This window comes from Protopterus annectens, chromosome 2.part0 (genome assembly GCF_019279795.1).
Source record: "Protopterus annectens isolate FY-2018-M chromosome 2.part0, PAN1.0, whole genome shotgun sequence".
Lineage (NCBI taxonomy): Eukaryota > Metazoa > Chordata > Ceratodontiformes > Protopteridae > Protopterus > Protopterus annectens.
The window spans coordinates 1315054618-1315075730 of record NC_056728.1 but is presented as its reverse complement, the minus strand read 5'-3'; the positions used below and the strand labels follow the sequence as shown (position 1 = coordinate 1315075730).

General features: G+C 40.2%; 1 protein-coding gene across 6 annotated transcripts in view; it reads right to left on the bottom strand.

Moving 5' to 3' along the window:
- Nucleotides 1-21113, bottom strand: part of LIMCH1 (LIM and calponin homology domains 1) — a 1973196-nt gene that overhangs the window by 1215965 nt on the left and 736118 nt on the right. For all 6 annotated transcript variants that reach the window (XM_044061504.1, XM_044061502.1, XM_044061501.1 and 3 more), the window contains exon 3: nucleotides 3030-3099. In XM_044061504.1, the coding sequence (XP_043917439.1) occupies nucleotides 3030-3099 (70 nt within the window). The remainder of the gene's footprint in view (nucleotides 1-3029; nucleotides 3100-21113) is intronic.

Genomic DNA, 21113 nt, shown 5'->3' with positions numbered 1-21113 from the left:
TCAAAATTGCTGTGATCAAGAAATTCAGTTTACCAGTCTGTCATTTTGCATGCTCTGCCCTTATGTGCCCAGGTTTCTTCTTATGACTATGAGCAGTGCCAGTGATGTCCATTGTAGTACTAGGTTTAGAAAGATGAAGGGAAAAAAACAATCTATCCTGGTTAGCCACCATTTTTACTGGTCTTTTAATGGGGCTTAGGGCAGTAAGTGTAATCCAACAAACCTCAAAGGCATTCTTCCGTGCAAGAGTGATTGAATGACCCTGCCAAGTGAAAGAAGAGTTTTCCTTGACTAGTTTTGCTGAGCCTCTGTGACACCAAGGACCTGTGCCTTGTTTGCATAATCAATGTGAATGTTGGGTTTTCAGGGGCCGCAGCGCAGTAGTACTTTTATCAATAAAAAAGGAAGAATTTAAAATGAAACAAAAAAGTGTACATTCCTCTCTGTGAAAAGTATACATTGAAAGGGCTACAAAAAGTAGTCAGTGGCAGCTATCCAGTCATTAAGCTGTAGTATCCAGGCCACTGAAACAAAATCTTGTGAAATGGTGATTATACAAAAATCTTGTAAATGGTGATTATACAAGTGTTAATAACTGAAACAGCATCAGTCAACAGCACAAGGCCAACCATGCACTTTCAAATTTTGTTAAAACACTGACAACATAATGAACAGGTACAGGCAAGAGACAAAATACAATTTTTGGCCCCAAGAATGTCTCCAGCAGATCAACAGCTGCTAGGTATCCCCTCCTATGGCTCCTGATCACCCTCTCTGTTACTATCCCAACTCCCTGATAGTGTCACTGCTGGCTGAAGGAAAGAGTAATGCAGGTATTACTCACAGCTGATGCTGTTATTGGCAAAGTAGGACTGGGAGGTGAGCACTGCAGGGGAGCTAAGATGGCTGCTGTCTAATATTTGTTGTGCCGTGTCAGGACTTTGCACTTTAAACCTTAAAGCCCAAGGCTGATGTTATCCAATGGCCGTGCAATGATACTAAAAGGGAAACATCCCCCACCAACGTGTAGCCTTAATACTGCCATTCATTTTTTGTCCAACCACCTACGATGTCTATCCTTATGGCTCTTGTATCACCAATAAGGCTCAAGAACTCCCTTGCCCCCTGCATGCCCCACATCTTCCCCTGGAATAGAGATCCTCTTACTCATGTGGGTCATAGTCAGGGCTTTAAATCTCTACACCAGTGAAGATGATCCAGAAAGGAAATACGATGAAACCTTCATGATATCTATGCTAAAGGGAGCAGTACAACTTTATTGACATCTGGAAAGGTAGATCTTGAGGACTAAAGCAGGTTTCTGAATTCTGCCCTGGAGATTAGGGTCTGTGGAGGTCTGTAGCCTTGAGGCACATCCTGTCCTAGAGTTCCTGTATTTAAAGTGACCAGTTATTTCTGAGGGTGACATATATGGTTGGCAGTGAATGAATGTCTGGAATTTTACAATGATTCCTTGAATTTCAAACAGCACTATTAAGGCTGAGGAACAGCATGAAAGACTCTAGGAATAATCCTCTGAGAAAGAGAAGCAGAAAATATCTGTTACATGTGGAAAAAACAGCATATCAGCTGGCAAAGCCATGTTGTTAATGGCAAAACTACTTCTTGGTATATTATACAACATTCATAGGATGCTGTGAGGCTTTTAACTCCAATTTCATCTGCTGGTCATTTTTTCTGCACTGGTACGGTAATAGTAAGGCTACACATCCAAGATGTCACTTCCATAACATTCTCCTACCTCCTTGTGTGCCTAATTCTAGAAAAATAATTATCATGGGCAAGCAACCATTTTAGAGATTGCTGGACAGCAGCTACATGCTTTGTAAAACCATTTAATGGATTTCCTCCTCTTTCAGGTTGTGATTAAATGACATTATTTTCTCAACACAGAAACTTACCAGTAATTTCACAGAATGAACCAAGGCAACAAATACATTTTGCCTGCCAGTACAAACAGATGTACTATAACAATTGCACTGATCTGATGAAAACAGCTTTCTGACAGCAGAATAAATTACTAAGGTCAAATGCCACATAAAGTTAAAAAGCAAACAAAAGAAAGAATATCCATTAACCGTGCTGGAAGAACAGTACATTTCCAACTTAAATAATGAAGTGACCTGTGCAGTCTGATAAATCGAAACATGAATAAGGGGCAAACTTTTTTTTGTATCAAACACCATATAACCACTAATGAATTGGTGATGTGTACTGGGGGCAAGAGAAAGTCCTCCCAACTGGTACTCTTCGTAGACTGCAAGAAAATCTATTTCAAAAATTGTCTTGCAGTGACACTTCTTGTATGTTGTGTGTCTTAACAAGTGCAAAGATGACTACTGTACATGTGTCAACGGTATGTGTTGGGAGGGATACTAGCACTGGATTACAAAGGTACAGCCTTCTAATGAACAGCAAGATGTGTATTAAAAGCAACCATGTGTGCTATCAGAACAGGCTAACCAACATAACTGTAATTAGGTTATCAATTAACTTCAGGTTGCCCAGCAATCAAAAATTACTATTTGAACCAAGCTATAAAAGGACATTCTGTTTCTGACTGTAAACTGCCTGTTAATGGAAAAAGAATGTTGAGTTTAGTTTGAGGTCATATGATATCGTAATTTATAAACCTAATGACTGCAATTTAAGGTCCCGTTGAAATATGTCCACTTTTGTAAAAGGAGGAGGGTTGCAGTGTTTCTCTTGTTAACATTGTATAAATGTCATTCAGCACCAATTGCAGTGTGTTATCTAAGGGTGATGTGCTTAACTCAACCATCAGTTCTCACTGATAAGATATACACAGCCTCTATGGCAATCTCCAAACAGGAAAATTAGATTCATTTCAGAGACAGACCTGGTGCTTAATTCAATACACCACAGCTTTCTTAAGAAAAAAAAAATCAAGCAATCTGTCATATAGAAGAAAAGAAGCCAATTACCACAAAATGTCTGCAAAACGGACACAAAGTGGGGGTGGAGTTGGACTGACAGACAGTACTCACCAATCCAGAAATAGGAGTTGGCAGTTTGTTGATCTTCTTCACAAGGCCAGGTTTGATGGCGTTCAGTAATCTGTTGTAAAACAAAAGCAGTTTAAATGATGAACTTGTACAAAGAAAAATAAAAAACACTTAAATAAACACTGCTCCCTTAGAAAGAATTTCATCCATGACAACACAAAGCAATGTTTATTCTCAAGTTAGAAGACATCATTGTATTGTCAAAAAGATTAATTTAGTGTGCTAGGTATTTGCTCGATTAAGTCACTGTAGGAACTTTTTTGTGGCAACAGATAAATTACTGTTCTGTTCCATGATATGCCACAAGAAAAGTGTTCTGTTTGTCACTGTTTGTGAAGGTTAAGAAACTAAACTTTTCATGTTAGATCTGCTTGGAGAATATCCACTACCCTTTTTGAAAAATCGTCATCCCTGGCTATCGGTGGAAATGAATTAACAGTGCCGTTAACTCGTGTGCTGTAGATCATACCTCTGAACTGTACTGAATTCCTCGATATTTCCCAGTTTTGAGCTCAAAATATTGGGATGCCACGAATTCCCAAGTGGCCCCTTTAAATTCTGATTTTTTTTTTATTTTACAATTTGTAGTTATGGTAAGTTACTACTGATGTCATCACACATTGCCAGCATTGTAAGACAGTGCCTGACTCTCTCGTATTGTTTCAGGAAATTCAGGTTATTATGCATTGTATTCAAACTCTGGAGGATGAGCAGAATTACTTCTGATAACACAATGAATGTAAACTGTTCCAAACAGAGCTGTCACAATTACCAGTTGTTAAATTACACACACACACACACACACACACACACACACACACACACACACACGCAAAAAAAAAATAGTAGCTTGACGCAAGTTTCTTACGAAACAGATACGCTGCTCAACACAGCCAGCACACAGTCAGCTGAAGACAGTATACTTCCATTAATTAAATGAAATTCCATAACACATAAAACTCCCTATGTTAGAGCTCAACCCGCCCCCAAATCATTATTTAAAACCATTCTTACCAAGCAACTAAAACTCCACCATATTTTTATCTGCAGCAGTGCAGCACAACTTGGCAAGGACAGTTTAAGACCACCTCCGACGAAGCGTCTTTCCCATGGTCTTGTGAGCTACCTCTGATGTGTGTTGACCCATTCATCCTGAGTGGTTGACTGGTTCCAATCTTATGGACGTTTGAAAGGTGGCGGGTGGTTGTAACTGAATGAAATGTTCAGAATAAAGTCACTTTTTCTCTCTTTTATTTGTTAACAAAAACGTTTGCAGTCAATGTGTGTTTGCTGTTTAACGCGATCTACTACAACAGGTAAGGTAATCAACAATTATTAATTTATTGCAGCAAGGTTGTATGCAATGCATCCTTTTATACTGTGATCGTGTACGAGAGTTCCATGCAAGGAATGAGAGGTCTTGTTAGAGTTCCCAATTGTTTCCCTTTTCCAGTGGCCCTGTGCTTCTTTGTGAAGGCAATTTTGGTCCACTGAGTTGCTTTGCAATTTGCAGAATGTTTCGGTATTTTTTTTTTTTATGACAATGAAGATGAGGAGATGAGTTAGTTTGAGAATTACTTTGTCAGGCTAGCCTGTGCAGAAGAGACCACTATCTGCCAAAAGGGACAAGATCTTGTTGTAGATTGTTGCTCCTAGGCTTCGTTAAATGGCTAGCCTTTCCAGTCCCTGAGCCATATTCACTGGACTGAGTGTTCAGGGACTGCTTTTAGCATACGAGGAATGGTGTGTGTGTGTGTGTGTGTGTGTGTGTGTGTGTGTGTGTGTGTGTGTGTGTGTGTGTGTGTGTGTGTGTGTGTGTGTGTAATGAGAATATGGACTTCTTAACTGAGACGCATTGCTTGTAAATTGTTATAACAATCACGATACTTTACAAAATACTGTAGACTACAGACTGTGGAGACATTTCTGATGCTTGGAAAGGACTTTTTTCTTTTAGTGAATGGGACTAAGCAGTCTTTCATTTCCTTCTGTGGTACATATTGCAGTGCTGTGTGTGTCGGGCTCACATTGACTTTTATAATTTCCTTTTTTGTTGCTTTTCCTTAGCTTTTATGAAATTTTACTAGAGTTAAACCATTTTAGTGTTTTAAAAAAGGAAGTTGGGTTGTCTAGACATGCCTTATTTTTAATACGAAGCAAGGAAGTATTAATCACGTGAAATGAACTGGGCATGCAAATATTAGAAGCGCTCAAGTTGAAATGGAAACATTGAATTTTTTTATTTTTATGTTTTAGTTTTTTGTGTCTTCTTACGGAGATGACTTGATTCATGAATATGTATGGACGTTGGCTGGATTTACACTGTGCTGGTAATTTTCTTTTAAAATTATCATTCAGAAAACAGTATTTCTTTTACATCAGTTCTGGATCTGTAACTCTTGGGAACTAGAATGTGGTGTTTGAGAAGGAATTGCATAAAAAAATGATGTCTTACATTCATTCTTGCAAGTATAAAGTCATTCATTTTGGCTGCTTTAACCTAAAAGCAATGTACATTACAGAAGGAAAGACCTATTGGACAGACTAGGGCAGGAAAGGGGCTGAATGGCTGGGAGGGTCCTTGCTGTAGTATTTAAAAATAATGACACTTTTGGAACTAATCAAAGATCTAGAAGTGCAAAACTGCAGAAATGCTGAAGTCATGTTTCCACTGTGGAGTCCTGGTGAGACAACAACTTGAATATTATGCACATTTGTGGGCACTGTTTGAGTAAAAGGAGACTGGAATAATATAAAAACTGAAAATAAGTGGTGCACAGCTGGCCAGTGAATTAAATCAGTCAGTGTAACATCTGGATGTTTGTCGGAATGCTCTATACAGAGCAGACATTTTAGATGAACTTTCAGCCTCTAAGCTCCCAACTGTTCAAAATTTTCTTCATATTTTTGGTTTGATCCCCATACATTTGTTTGGTTTTCTGCAAATTGAGGACTGAAGTCAGAAAATAATTGCAAGCATTTCAGTCTCAGACTTTCTGCCCTTTAGAAAATTTATTCTAATAAAAAATGTGTTATTTTACCAACTTTATAAGTTTGTAAGAGCTATACATAAAAATATCCATATTTTCTCCCCCCATTATTTATGGCTTTGTTCAGATTTCTTGCGTTGAGGTTGAGAGCTGAGAGGCATGGTGTGTGTGTTATGGTTATATCATGTTGTGTTATTTAATATTAGTGTAGCAGCAGTCAATTTTGAATGTTTTTAAATCTGAAGTTTGACTTACACATTGCCAAGACTGTAAAAAAAGTATACAAGAAAAAAGGTACCTTATACAGATGCAAAAACTACCTAACCACAAACTCCAGAATAACCACAGCCAGAACTCATCTTCTGTCAACTTTACCATACACCTCACCCATCTTTACCAACCTCTCCAAATCAGACCTAACCAAGCTAGATGCCTGCTATAATAAGATAGCTAAATTTGCCACTAGTTGTCCTCTTAGGACCCATCAGTGTAAGGCCCTAAGACAACTATCTTGGTTAGAACTACCCCACAAACTCATTCTCACACAACTCTCTACCGTTCACCAAATGTATTATAAAGCCGATAAAACACCAGCTCTACAAGGCCTCTTTAATCCCCATATGAGTACCCATCCACTAAGATCCACTAATAAAGCTCTAATTGAAGTTACCAAGAGTAAAAATAGCTCAGGTGACTCTCTGTACTCCTACTACATTGCTAAAGCATGGAATGCCTTACCACTTGAAATTAGAATGATAACTAGTTACAAAACTTCAAACATCACATTAAAGCCCACCTCACCAATTCCTGGACTTGTACGCGTACTAGGCATGGGTAGCCCAAAACATGGAACTAGCTGATTTTAAAATTTTAATTGCATCTGTAATGAGCACTGAATTTAAGTCATGTGACTACCTTAAGTTGTTTTTTACTTTCTCGCTGCTAATATCTATCAGACTGTAAGTCTTCAGTTTGCTATGCCACCTGTACATGACTATCGTAATTGCACTCAATGTATACAATGTCACTACCTGCTACTACTGTAAGAACTGTCTTCTAGAAGCATTGTTATATAAGATTATTGGTCTTGTCTCCCACTTGACCTGTTTATTCTGTTTTAGTCTTTTTTTACCGTTATGAATGTCTGTTACTATTTTTTTCTTTATTGTACTATGCGATTTTCTTTCTACTAACATAATAGTCTACTAACAATGGAGCTTTTCTCCCCAGGCCTCGCTGAAAAAGGGCTTTACCAGCCAGACTCTCCCAGTAAACAAATGTAAAATAAATGAAATAAATAATACATAAAATTGTATTTTTATAAAAGAAAATTGCAGTTTAGTTTTATACAAGTTCAAATGCTAACATAAATAAAACACAGTCGGGCTCTCCTGGTTCAAGACAGCAGAAAGCACCCCTGCACTACCAGGCTATAACTCATTCCACACCTTTAGGCCCCAGAACTTAGACCGAAGCTCCAAAGGCGGTGGTGTCTTCACATTCATAAAGGATGTGCACACCTCCAGACAGGTAGTCCAACATAACACATCAGAGATACTTCAGGTGCAGCTAACATTTGGTAAAACAGCGATTCAGGTTGTAGCCTGCTATATGTCCCCAACCATGTCCCAAGACTCGCACTCCATGTTCCTAAGCACCCTGAAGAATATTAGGGCCCAACCTAACACTCTCTTACTAGGTGACTTCAATTACCCCTCCATTAACTGGGTATACTACTCATGTACCAATACACTTGGCCAACGTTTCCTGGAGTTCATTAATTCCAGTGCCCTGGACCAGCTCATTCTTACCCACACTAGAGGGAGCAATATCCTTGACCTGGTCATTACTAACATGGGTGACTGTTGCTCTACACCAATAGTCAACTCCTCCCTGGTTAGATCCGACCACAAACTAATCACCATGGAAATCCACACACCCCCCCCCCCCAAGCAAAGGTAACCACCATGAAAAACTTCTCCAAAGCTAACTTTGGGCTCCTAAAAAACAGAGGTAGCTAACTTCACGGCACCCATGCAAATGGAGAATAGTTGCGTGACTGCAGAATCATACACCAATGCACTGTAGGAACACGTACACAAATGCATGGATCTTGCCATACCCAATTGAACCGAGACACTCTCCTCCAAAAAAAGGAAGCCAATCTGGTGGTCCCCTGCCATAAACAAACTCTACAACAGAAGGAGGAAACTGATGCGGATTAAGGTGAAGCCCCAAGACTGGAAAAACTCCCTTATCTGCCTCAACAAAAAGTTGAGATCCCTCATCAAATCCTCTAAAGCTAGCTATGAAAACAGAATTGCAGCAGGTAGCAAAGACAACCACAAGGCCTTCTATAGTTATGTAAAGAATCTCCATGGCAATACCCAGATTTGCTCTGAGCTACTGCACAATGGTACCTCCTATACTGAGTCAACAGATATTGCCAGTATACTGGCCAACATATTCGCTGCCAAATTTACTCCCCCCCAGGACCAATCACAATATCAGTAGGTTGCCAGGGACTCAGTATTACTGCTGCACAGGTTAAAACAGCACTCTCCAAGGCCAAGAATACAGCTTCTATGGGACCTGACAATATCCCTGGTTGTGTTCTACATGAACTACAGAGTGAACTGGCACCTCACCTGTGTGCTCTGTTCAATCACAGCCTCACCTCAGGATTTGTCCCTGCCGAATGCACACTGCTACAGTTATCCCTCTCCACAAAGGAGGAGCAACTACAGACCCTGGGAACTATCGCCCCATTAGCCTGATGAATGTGATATGCAAAGCTATGGAATGCATCATCATTATTATATATATATATATATATATATATATATATATATATATATATATATATATATATATATTTTATATTTGTTGACTGGGTTTGTCCAACTAGGCTACAAATGCCCATTTTTAGTGGAGGCCTGAGGAGAAAAGCTCCAAAGCCAAGGATATAGAGAATCTCCAAACTCTGGGTCCCACACAGTTTGATTTTGTGAAGGGTAGATCATGCCTGCTCAACTTGGTCGACTTCTTTAGTCACCGTAGCTATGGATGAAGGCAAGGTAGTTCATACAGCCTACCTTGATCTGGCCAAGGCTTTTGATACCATTCCCCCCTCAGGAATCATAGAAAAACTCACTAAGCTTGGCATCAACCCCTATATCACTAAGTGGGTTGCAAACTGGCTCACAGCTAAAACCCACAGTATGATAGTAGCTGACTCCAAGTCAGACTGGTGATTAGTCACGAGTGGAGCCCCACAGGGTTCGGTCCTGGGTCCTCTCCTGTTTGGTATCTACTTCTCTGAAGTCAAGGTCAACACAAAGGGACTCTGGCTGACAAAGTTTGCAGACTATTGCAAGGTGGGTGCTATTATTAACTCCCCAAGTGATGTTGACATTCTACAAAATGGCCTCACTCTGACCAAGATCTGGTGTCAGAACCACGGCCTTAAGCTCAATGCCAAACAATGTGTCATCATCCCCTTTGGGAACAACCCGGTTCCCATGAATTACCACACTGATGGTAGTCCACTGAACACAGAAGATGTTATAAGAGATCTGGGAACACAGGTTGACAGCAACCTCTCTTTTGATCACCACATTGCCACTGTGGTCAGAAAGTCCTTCTATGTGGCACATCTCATTACTAAGGGGGCTTGCATCCAGGAATAAAGGGGTCATTGTCTCCCTCTACTCTTCCCTCATTAGGCCAATTATCGAGTACAATGCCCCATTTGACATGTACCTCACTAGACACTTGCAACAACTGGAGAGGCTGCAAAAGTACCTCACAAGGAGGATCATAGGCCTTAAACACTTGTCCTATATAGACAGACTCAAAAAACTCCAGCTATTCTCTGTCTCATATCGCCTACTTTGAGGCGATCTCTGCTTGACTTACAAAGCCATGTCTCACCCAGCTCTGTTAGAAATGCTACATATAAAGAAATCTCAATCCCTCCACACTACACGCTCCAGAGACCTCAGCCTCATTACCACAATTAACAGAACATGCTGGAGGGACAGGTTCATAACACAGAGACTGCCAATGCTATGGAACAGACTTCCCATACATGTCAAGCAGAGCACCTTGCTGACCCTCTTAACCAGAAATCTTCATGAGTGGATGGGAAACAGAAAATTCACTCAGGGGATAACACCAGTGGCTCTACTCTACAGAGGTACTGGGAACTAAGGTCAGGTGGCACTATGCCAGGGTAATCCTATGGCTAGGTTTGTAAAGGCCCCAGGGCCATTTGCCTAGTACACACCTATGAACTTATGAACACTATTGTCCTGGTTATATTTTGTGTTTAATATTTTGTCTGTTCTTCGGTTTGCATTTGAATGTTGGTATCCCACATTTCCATCGGAGTGGGCAGGGTTACATAATTATGTATGCAATTTTATGTTAATAAGCTTCCAGATTTTTGGCTGCTTGTCCCTACTTTTCATGGGCCTGTGTCCAGTTTTTTGATGTTTCTAGACTGAGAGGTTTGCTGTAGATTCTGATTTGTCTTACTGGAAAGGATAGACAGGAGTCTTTCCTAAAGATGGTCTGAACGGAGGTTCTAACTGAAACCTCTTCAACAGCAGGAGCCACCCAACATGGGGCCACTAAAATCATATTTGCCCCATGCATCCTGGACTTCTGAATGAATTTCATAATCACAAGAACTTGGGGAAACATCTAAATTAATTCCTGAGGCAGGTTGATTACTGCATCCCTGGTCACTGAGAACATCTGGCACTGCTTGCAGAGATAAACACGCTGTAGACAGGAAAGCACTAATTCAGGAACAATATCCAGGAAGTGGCCAAACTGAGTGTCCACTTATGGGATATTAGCAGACAGAATTTAAACAAAGGAGAGTCAGCTATCACAGGAATAAGTACAGCAATCAGAAAATACAGGGTTAAGATTGGTCACTCTCACATTTTCACTGTTTCCCAACAAAGAGGATAGGATCTTGTTCTATTCTGTTCATATACCAGACTACAGCCATATTGTCTGTATGAACAGCCAGTATGCCAGAAGGCAAGTCACCAAGACAGCTCGCATCTCCAGTATACTGATGTGTAAAGACAACTCCTGCAGAGACCACATCCTCTCCACTCTAGGATAAAGGCATCCAATTTTACTGTGGCTTATGGTGCAGGATCAAGCAAGGGGATACCCTGAAGAAGAAGATGAATGTCCAGATAAAGCCACCAAAACGGACTGCCATGGCATGCAATCAAGACTCTGACTGGGTTCTCAGGCAGGTCTATGGCAAGATCCTCATGGTAATCTGGAGTAAGGTTCTACCATGAACTCCAGAACTCAGAAGTAAACAAGGCACAGACTGACAGCAGGACACTTTCATTCACTCTGGAGGTAAATAAGCTCAACCTATTTTGGTGCTGATCATAGCCTATAGAAACAGTATGCCTTGGCTGGGTCTAAGCAGAGACTTTGGTAGCTTGATACGCAGCTAGGGAAACAGCTGGACTAAAAGATCCTTCTACTGAATAGGACAAAACCTGGTGGGTGATATTAGAAGCCAGTTTTACAGGTAAAGAAAGACTGATACCCAGGGGCGAAGATAAGGTACCCCCTGTGACATCCTCTTTCTGGGCCAGTAATCAAGGATCCTGAATCCTCACCACTGGTACTGGAGAGGGATGTTCACTTGGAACAAAAATGGATACAGCCAGTATTTCCAGATGCAGCTGTCTACATCAAGCGCAATTATGTCGGAGGCTGTGTCTCCCTTAGTAGTGCCCTGTTTTCCATTCACCAAGATAGGATATAACCTCTGGTGATAGTTTGGTACCCCTGTTGTCTCCAGACAACTTATCACTGACATACTGCTATTCCCACTTGCTGGCTCCCCCAAATTTTGTTCCCCACCTTGCTTCTCTGAACATGTATATGACACATGGCCCCACCGGTTACATTTAAAACATCTGCGGTGGTGGTGCTGCGGTAGCGCTGTCGCCTCACAGTTAGACATTGTCCGTTCGATTCTCAGTTAGAGCATCTTCTGTGTGTCGACATGTGTGAATGGGCATTCCTTCATTGAAGGTTGTGCATTAGGCCTGGCAAGACCGCACATGAAAATCTACTGCCAATCATTAGCGGACCGGAGTTCCGCTGTGGTGACCCCTAACCGGGAAAAGCCGAAAGACACAAACAAACAAACAAACCCTTGATCCTGGCTGTGTATCTGAACTAGTGACTTCCCCTGTTACTGGTGCTCTCTGTTGGGGTGGTTTAGTTTGCCCTTCATGGGTTCCCTTATATCCATGTGCAGCATTGGGTATCTCTTTCCAATGTAGTGATGCCCTATTTGCTAAGTAGAGATCCCCATTTTTTCCCCAGCTCATCTGCAGAGTTGCACTCTTGGTCATGTCCTCAGGCAAAGTGCTAAGGGCTTGTTCCCTCACCAAAAGGTCTGCCAGCCCTTGAAAAGTGGTGACCTGGCACCCACTCACCCACCTATGAAAATAAGTGATAAACTCAGCAATATAATCACACACACTTTCATCTGCCTTGCGTCGATGCTCATGAAACTTTTTTCTGTAAGCTTCAGGAGTTAACTTAAAGCATTCAAGTAAACATTGCTTTACTCTAGCATAGTTTAAACAATCAATATCAGCCAATTTAGAAACAACAGTTCTAGCTTTACCATGGAGTAAGGGGGTAAGGAACTGTATCTAGAGCCCTTGGTCAGCATTATACTGTTTACATACTCTTTCAAATATATGAATAAAACTATGAAAATTATCACCCTCTGTAAACTGCGGAAGAAATTTACTGACCTTTATTGCTTCTGGGGTTCAGTTATTCCCTTCCCCATTACCTCCATGACCCTAGCAAAGAGTCAGCATCTCCCTAACATGTTGACACTGCTTCTCATTTTCTTCGGCCTCTAAATGCCGCAGTCTCTCATTTTCTTCAGGCTCCAAATGCTGCAGTCTCTCTGCTGATTCTAATTCCATTTGTTTTGCCTGCTGCAATCTCTCTGCTAATTCTAATTCTAAATGTTTGGCCTACAGTTTAAGTCTCATTAACTCCAGACAGGTTTTTAAGTCCTCTGAGGAAAAGATGAATCGCCCCCTTTCTGACGGCTGCAAATTCCCATTGACAGATTGGTTTTCCTTCTGGTTGCTGGTCTGATGTGTGACTAAGGTTGAACTCATTTCCTCTTTAGTCGGGCTGGTATGCACCAGTCCTTTGACATCACACACCTTGGCTAACTGGTTCTTTGTCAGCTTGCCATAATCCTCAGCTGACATCTTTTCCTGCTTTCCCTCACTAAACTGAACTAACAAAAAAAATAGAACTGCTGTGATAATGGAACTCTGAATGTTTACCTTGTGGTTATTGAGAATACACCCACCTTCAGTGACAATTGCCTACAGGTTACAGAAATTCAATTAATACCAACACCACTGCTCAACAATATGTGATGTCCCCTCTCTGGGCCAGTAATCAAGGAGCCTGAATCCTCACCACTAGCACTGGAGAGGGATGTTCATTTGGAACAAAAATTGATATGGCTAGTATTTCCAGATGCATTTTCTACATCAAGCACAATTTCCCTTAATAGCACACAGGGAACACAACAATTTCCCTTAATAGCACACAGAGAACACAATCAGTCTGGGATCTGGGTTCCCCTCTGTCCAGATCCACAGTAAGATTCCCCACTGGTACAGCTGTAGGTTTGAGTCCTCAACCAAGTGTCCAAGCCAAGTCTTCCAGCACCCTCTCAATGAAACCAGTGCTTCGTGTCCCTCCTCCAAGTAACTGACACACTTTAAGATTTGATTTTCACACACAAACACACACACACACACACACACACACACACACACACACACACACACACACACACACAAACACACACACACACACACACTCACGGACACACCTTGGAAAATCTGGTAAAGATTTACTAGCTATGCCCCCATCTGCCCAGACTATAAGATAGCTACACTGCCACCAGACACCTCAAAACCAACTATTTAAAGGCTCTTACAGGGGTACCCAATTATACCGAGTGAAATTAATATTAATACAAATGGTAGTGTTTGGCCAATGCAGTAAGGCTTTCAGGAGTGGCAAGAACTGTCACCAAATACATATAAGTACTCTCAAACACTAAAATAGTCTCTAAAGGATGCGCCACAATGAAACGTTTAAATATATTTAATAATAAATAATAAAAGAACATGAAAATACTGAACATCTATTTATAATAAACACCAGAGTTTCAATCACAGAAAATATTAAAAATAACGCAGGTGGACAGCTTCACACAATTACAAAAAAACAGTACTTAAATAATCTCACTATATTTTCCTGACTGATCTAAAGAATTATTATTCCCTGGTTACTTACTAGAGCAAGGCAAGATGAAGTAGGTCTGAGATCCTTCTTTGTCAGGTTACAAAAACAGAGTGCCTGAGACTTCAGTCTTACCCAGTATTACAATATCATTTTAGTGATGGATTCCAGAATGACATCACATACATCTGGTCATGTGACTTCAGATTCCCATGCTTCCCCCGTTGGGTAGAAGCTGTCAGGATTTAGCACATATGAGATCCTTGCTACAATCTGCTGCAGCTCCTGAAGTCATAAAACAATTTCAAACCTCCAGCCTTCTAGAGTAGCAATTAGTTCACCCCAAAGACAATGCAGGAAGCTTCCTAGTAGAGACGTTTTGATTTCTGGTTGCATTGAGAACTGTAAGATACAACCTTTATGGCCTAAGCCAGGTAATTTAATTTCAAACTATTTTCAAAGCTTGACATTAACCTCTTGTCTTCCAGTATCCTCTGTTAAAACATATACATTTAAACAGTTACAATAATGCATGTATATTTCTTTATCTGTCCAGCAGGGCACACTGTTGGTAGATTTTAACACACACAGCTTTACAAATACATTTTTCAACACAAGCATCTGTACAAATCGGTTTGATATACAAATGACATATAATTCTTTACAAAATTCCAGCTAGCTGTGCTGGCATATATTACAAATCCACTCCCCTATTTCTTCTGGCATAGCTGGTAATACCTTTTATCATCACATCCCCTACTGCTACATTTGGAGAGCACCCAGGAAACTAATGAAGGAACAAATGGCAGGAACCAAAACTGTAGTCACTGTCATCCAGTCTGATGCAGAGACATCTTCTAGAATGTTTTGACACTTTTTATGTGCAGCTAAGCATCCCAAAGTTGCAAAAAGCACACCTAGTCTCATGTTGGTAGGCAAAGGAGGATGGCCTATAGTGTGACTGCATGGCAGGACTCTTTTGGACAAAGCAGTTTAGACCACCAAGGTCTACTATATGCCTTAGGCCCCTCATCTTTTTGTGCACTAAAAGGAATGTGAAACAAAATCCTTTTCCTTACTGGTCTGCCAGCCCCGCCCCAAATGTTCCTTTCTACAAGGAACTGCTGTACCTACTTCTTTGCTTGCATTTTCTGAGAGGGTGACATGTTTAGCAAGGATAAAGACAGGAGTTTTGGTTTGGGCTAAATGGATAAAGTATGAACTTCTGATGATGTCCATTATCCATCTGCCTTTTGATACTCTGCACAGTGTGAAAGAGGGAGAATCTCCCACTGACTGCCTCCAAGGAAAAATAGTCGGAGGAGGAGGAGTCATGAGTGGCAAAAGCCCCCTTAAAGCATTCTCAGTATCCCTGGGACTGCTGAGACCCACAGCCTTCAGACCAGCAAAGCTGCTGGTATCCTGGTCAGGAAGGCTGATCCCATCCTATTTCCTGTTGATGCAGGCTCACTAGACTGTACTGGAAGAAGGACTTTCTCTGGTTCCTTTAAGTCTAGTGAAAAAGAACTCTGAGAAGAAAGCAAGATTACTGTAGTGGATGAAAAAGACTCTCCTTCCTCCTTTATTCCATGGAGATGTTGGTAAATTTCAGGTCCAAGTAGCAAAGGTCCCTTAAAGGGTGTTTTGATAAGCACCCCTTTTGAGTCCATAGCAGATGATGGATGTCATAGCGAGGAGTCACAGCACATAGCTTTACTAGATCCTGCTGCTCTGTCAGCTTCCTCTGCTGCATTAAATGTTACTCAAACCATGAAGTTACCGACTTGAAGCTGTGTACGCCTAACTGATAAACTTCCATTTAACAGATCATCAGATAAGCCCTCAGCAGTAGAAAATATTTCATGAAGAATTTCCAAATTAAAATAAAGTGTCTTCATGAGACTAATCAGTCCCTTGAGACACAATGTGGAGAATGTGATAGTCTGCTTCCCCAGCCTGTCTGGAACAGAGAGTTCATTATCAAGGGGATGGACAAACCCAGAATGAGGAGTGGTGTTTTTTGTCAAGATGGCTAAAGAGACAGTTACATTTAGCTTAGGGAGTCTCTACTCATGTAACACAATGTGATAGGGGCTAAAGATTCTGCTCATCATACTTACTATTGAATATAATGCCCCTTGTGATATGCATTTGTATAAACATATCACTGAACTGAAAGACCTCAGAGATTCCTAACTAAAAAGTACAATGACTTCAAAATATTAGTTATCAGGATGGACCGGCAGCCCTTTCTCTGTGCTCATTCTCTTACAGACTTCTCCTTTTGAGCTATGAAGGACCCAACCTTCCTATTCCTTTGCAGAACACACAATTCCTCAGATACTCGGTTAAAAGAATTAAACCTTCAGTAACAAATAATAAGAAATGTTACTGCAATAGATTTATATCCCAGAGTACCCCACAACTCTGTAACAAGCCTCCACAGCAAGTCAAGCACAGTACCACCTGTACAACCTTCAGGGTAAATTCTCCCCCAGCCTACCTTGTATTGTACATCCTTGAGGCAACTTTTAAATATGACTATTGGCTAGGTTTGTAATGGTCTGCACACTGACTGCCCAGTACTTACACATGAACATAAGAACCTATGAACCACACATTACTGTCACCAAAGAGTAGAACAGCGACTGAGACGTTTGCCAAGACTGACTACAGTTGAAAACATTGTTTATTTCCTTTTCCTTGTTATTACTCAGTTATCTCTAGCAATCCTTAAGGTTATGGAGTAACATGACAGCAACAGTACATTGAGACAAATGCATACGGGGTCTGCACTCCCATTGCTATAATGCATATGGGGTCTGCACTCCCATTCTCACAATGCATATAGGGTCAGCACTCCTAATCCCACTCTTGATGGTCATTCATTTAGGTTTAGTTGCTAACTGCAGGATCTGCAATCCAAAACCATCAGAACACACTGTCATCATAACAATGAAGAATCTTGAGTATGACTGAGAACAATTAATTACTGCTAGTGGAATTCATTATTCTCTCACTCTCTCTCTCTCTCACTCTCTCTCTCTCTCTCTTTTAATGAACTTAACCTACAGGGAGACAGAAAGATTGTATACTGGCACGACAGTAGGTTAGCAGACAAAAGATTATTTGGATTTGATATTCTCTTTTTCCTAGTTCTGAAAACCTTGGACTTTTCTGTGTGGAGCATGCAAAGAGTGAAGTACCAAGTCTTTAGCTGAGAAGGCAGAAAACAGAACATCTAGGTATTAATATGCCATCATTCCCACTGCACTTTTTTCCCCCTCCAACATGCATTTGCTTCTACTTAATTTCACTCCTGGCTTTCAAGTTGTGCAAAAAAGTGAATGGTAGACCTAATCATCTGCAAAGGCCAGGGACTGACTTCTTGCCATGGACATATGTCTTTATTCAAAAATAATATTTACATGATGCTGAACAAGCTTATCACATGCAGATATCTCACCAAGTATCTAAACTAGCCTGACTGACTTCATAATTTCCTTACCCAAAAGATCTCAGATCTCAGTGTCCTTGATTATTCATATATACTAAAAGATCTGTTGCTCATTGTCATACAGACTCCCAAGGGATGATCTCTGCTTAGCTTTCTTTGCTAAGAAAGATCCAGCACTCTCTGAACTCCTTCATCTGAACAGAACATGTGGTAAAGCAAACACCCATTCTAGAGACCTAAAGTTGCACTATCACATCACCAACACTAGATGGCAAGATATATACCTAACCAATTGTATTCCCAGTTGCTGGAATCAGCTGACCTTACCTATCTAGCACTTCCCTAGCAACCTTTAAAACCAGTCTGGATAACTGAATGGGTGATCACAAATGTTCACTAGGAATATGTGGAGAAGATGTACTTAATGGGGGGGGGGGGGCAATGCTACTTTCCCACCAATACTGGGTGATGTGGCTAAACTTCTTAAGAGTTACCATCTGTCCCTGTTTGCAAGGGACAGTTCCTCTTTGAGCACTTGTGTCCTATGAAAAAAACTAAAAAATGGCAAATATCCTGAGATTTTAGGACAAAAATATTTCCTAAGTTTTCTTTAATTGCTGCATAAAATAGTTATTTTGTATGTGAAGCAGCTAATAGATACATTAAATAACATAAGCTATTCAAATGCTATAAAAGTAAGTTTTTATTTTGGCAAAAAAAGTAAAATTCTGTCCTTTGCACTGGCCATTGGTATGTTTTATCCTGCAAAATCTCATGTTTCTACAAAAAAAAGTTCAACTTTGGGCATTTGAAATGATGGCAAGCCTAGACCTTCTTGATGGTTTTTTTTGGCTGTAAGCTTAGCAGGATGCTATGAAACTATATATAAATAATCAGACAGAAAATGACATTCATTCATTTAAATTATTCAAATGCATAAAGTCTAGCCACGTTATATAAAATAAAACAACAACACCTAATATATATATATATATATATATATATATATATATATATATATATATATATATATATATATATGCCAACAAAGTTATCACACTCTGATGTGTTTTTAAATAAATAAAATTCTTTAATTTTGGTTAACAATAAATGGAAATAGAAATCTGCACCCAAAAACAAATTTGAACTAGCCAGTCTGCTCTGTTTGCTTTGAGTGGTACCTTTCACAGACTGCTAGTTCAGTAATATCATGTACCCATAAATACCCTGAATGGATGCAGAGTATCACCAGTTTGTACTTAACGTAATCTACATTTTTGCTTCATTGCATCCAATGAAAGGTTGTTCCACTTCTCTGTAGCTAATTTGGTAAAAAAAAAAAAGTTACATTAGTCTCCTGTTTTCTTCTCTTCCCCTCTTTTTTGGCCATATATGCTACCTTTTCTAGACTCCACGGTAACCGTAAAACCCACTCAGTCTTCCCCATCCCACCCCAATACTCCACAACTATTGCAAGCTTCATTTAAGTCCCAACACTTCCTGATTATCTGACCTCACTCCCACTCCTGGTCAATCCATGTTGCACTGTCTATACCACTGCTGCACTTTACAGTCAACTGCTTCTGCCTCATCTGTGTCTTAAAATGGTGTCCCTAGAACTTCAGTCTGTTATATGAGAAATCCATCTTAATAATGTTAAATGTAGCAGCAAAACATTTCCCAGCACTGTAGATGCCATCTCATTTTTGTAAGCTATGTACAGCCCAGCTCCTGCTCAGTAACCCCCCCTCCACAAACACACATATACACCCACACTAACTGGTTTAGTGTGGAATTTGGTAGTAGCCATCTAACCTAGTGGAAACTGTATGATGATAACTGTGAGAAAACCACATTAAACACAAACAAAGGTTGCTCTGTATCGCAAGAATATACCATACATAAAGCTAATATGCACCTAGATGAAACCAATAAATTCACTCTTTTAATTTGCTCCACAACTGCAACCATTTAATTTTGACAAGTGTTGGCTTTTACCCTCTAGATGTTTGAGCACACTATCTCAATAAAGGAAAGTTTTAAGATTAAAAAATATGTGTGTGTGTGTGTGTGTGTGTGTGTGTGTGTGTGTGTGTGTGTGTGTGTGTGTGTGTGTGTGTGTGTGTGTGTGTGTGTGTGTGTGTGTGTGTGTGTGTGTGTGTTACGAAAATGAGGCGTTAAACATCAGCAGATATAACTTTCTTAGGCTATTTTTGCACCTCTACTTCCCATGATGCACCTCTCCCACCATTTTCTAGTTTCATGCCAAGCCATCACAAGGGGAAATATTTACATATACATAATCAGCAGAACATACTCCACCTAAACAATTAAACAATGGGTTAGAGGGTATAAACAAAGACTGCAGATCTTACTTCATGGTAAGTATATAATTTTCATTATCTGCCTGAGGAGAATTCATTTTTTATTAACGTTTAGGACAGAGTCACTTGCTAATCTTGGGAGATAGACTGTTAATTCTCTTAAACATTATGGTTCCTGAATGAGGGCAAAGACATGCAGACAATGTCCATTCAATAATGTCTTGCAAACACATTTGGGAAAGACGAGACAACAACTTAACATCCAAAATGCCTCATGGAAAAAAGATTGCTGAGGTAGCCACGGGCATCCAACAAATGCAGCAGAAACACACACACACCCCAAATGGAATCTTTTAACTGAATGGGTAATGCTGGACTGGATAGTGATCTTTGGTATAATGAAGGGTAGGTTCTCAAAAAGATCCTCATTCTGCGGAAAACTAGGCAAGAAGAACATATAATGCCTGCAATTCAGAGATCTACACACAGTTACTATTCATCCAGTTCAATGGAGTATGGGTTAATTTTGCTAAAACAACAAAAAGATTATCTGGGAGGATGTAGGTTAAATGAGCCTCTTAAAAAGCCCTAGAGACTCTACAAGAAGTTAAAGATGAAAGAGCTCTCCAGGTGTCTTTGAATGATGAATAGCTGATCCCCAACTCAAATAATTTTCTGACAAATACTGAAGAACCTTAGAACTAGATGCCAAGAATGGATCAGTGTTATGCTTCCTTGATGGAAGATTTCTAAGATGATAAAATATCCACCATAAAGTACAGTTTGAACCTTCCTCTATCACCAGCACTTTCTGCTTCCTCTCCCTTAAACAGTGTTCTGTCCATTTGACAGTGCAGAAATTGACTTTGCATGCTTTTTAAGTTATCATTAATTCCTTTATGTGGAAAAGCATCAAAGGCCTTTATTTGGATCAGGTTAACTA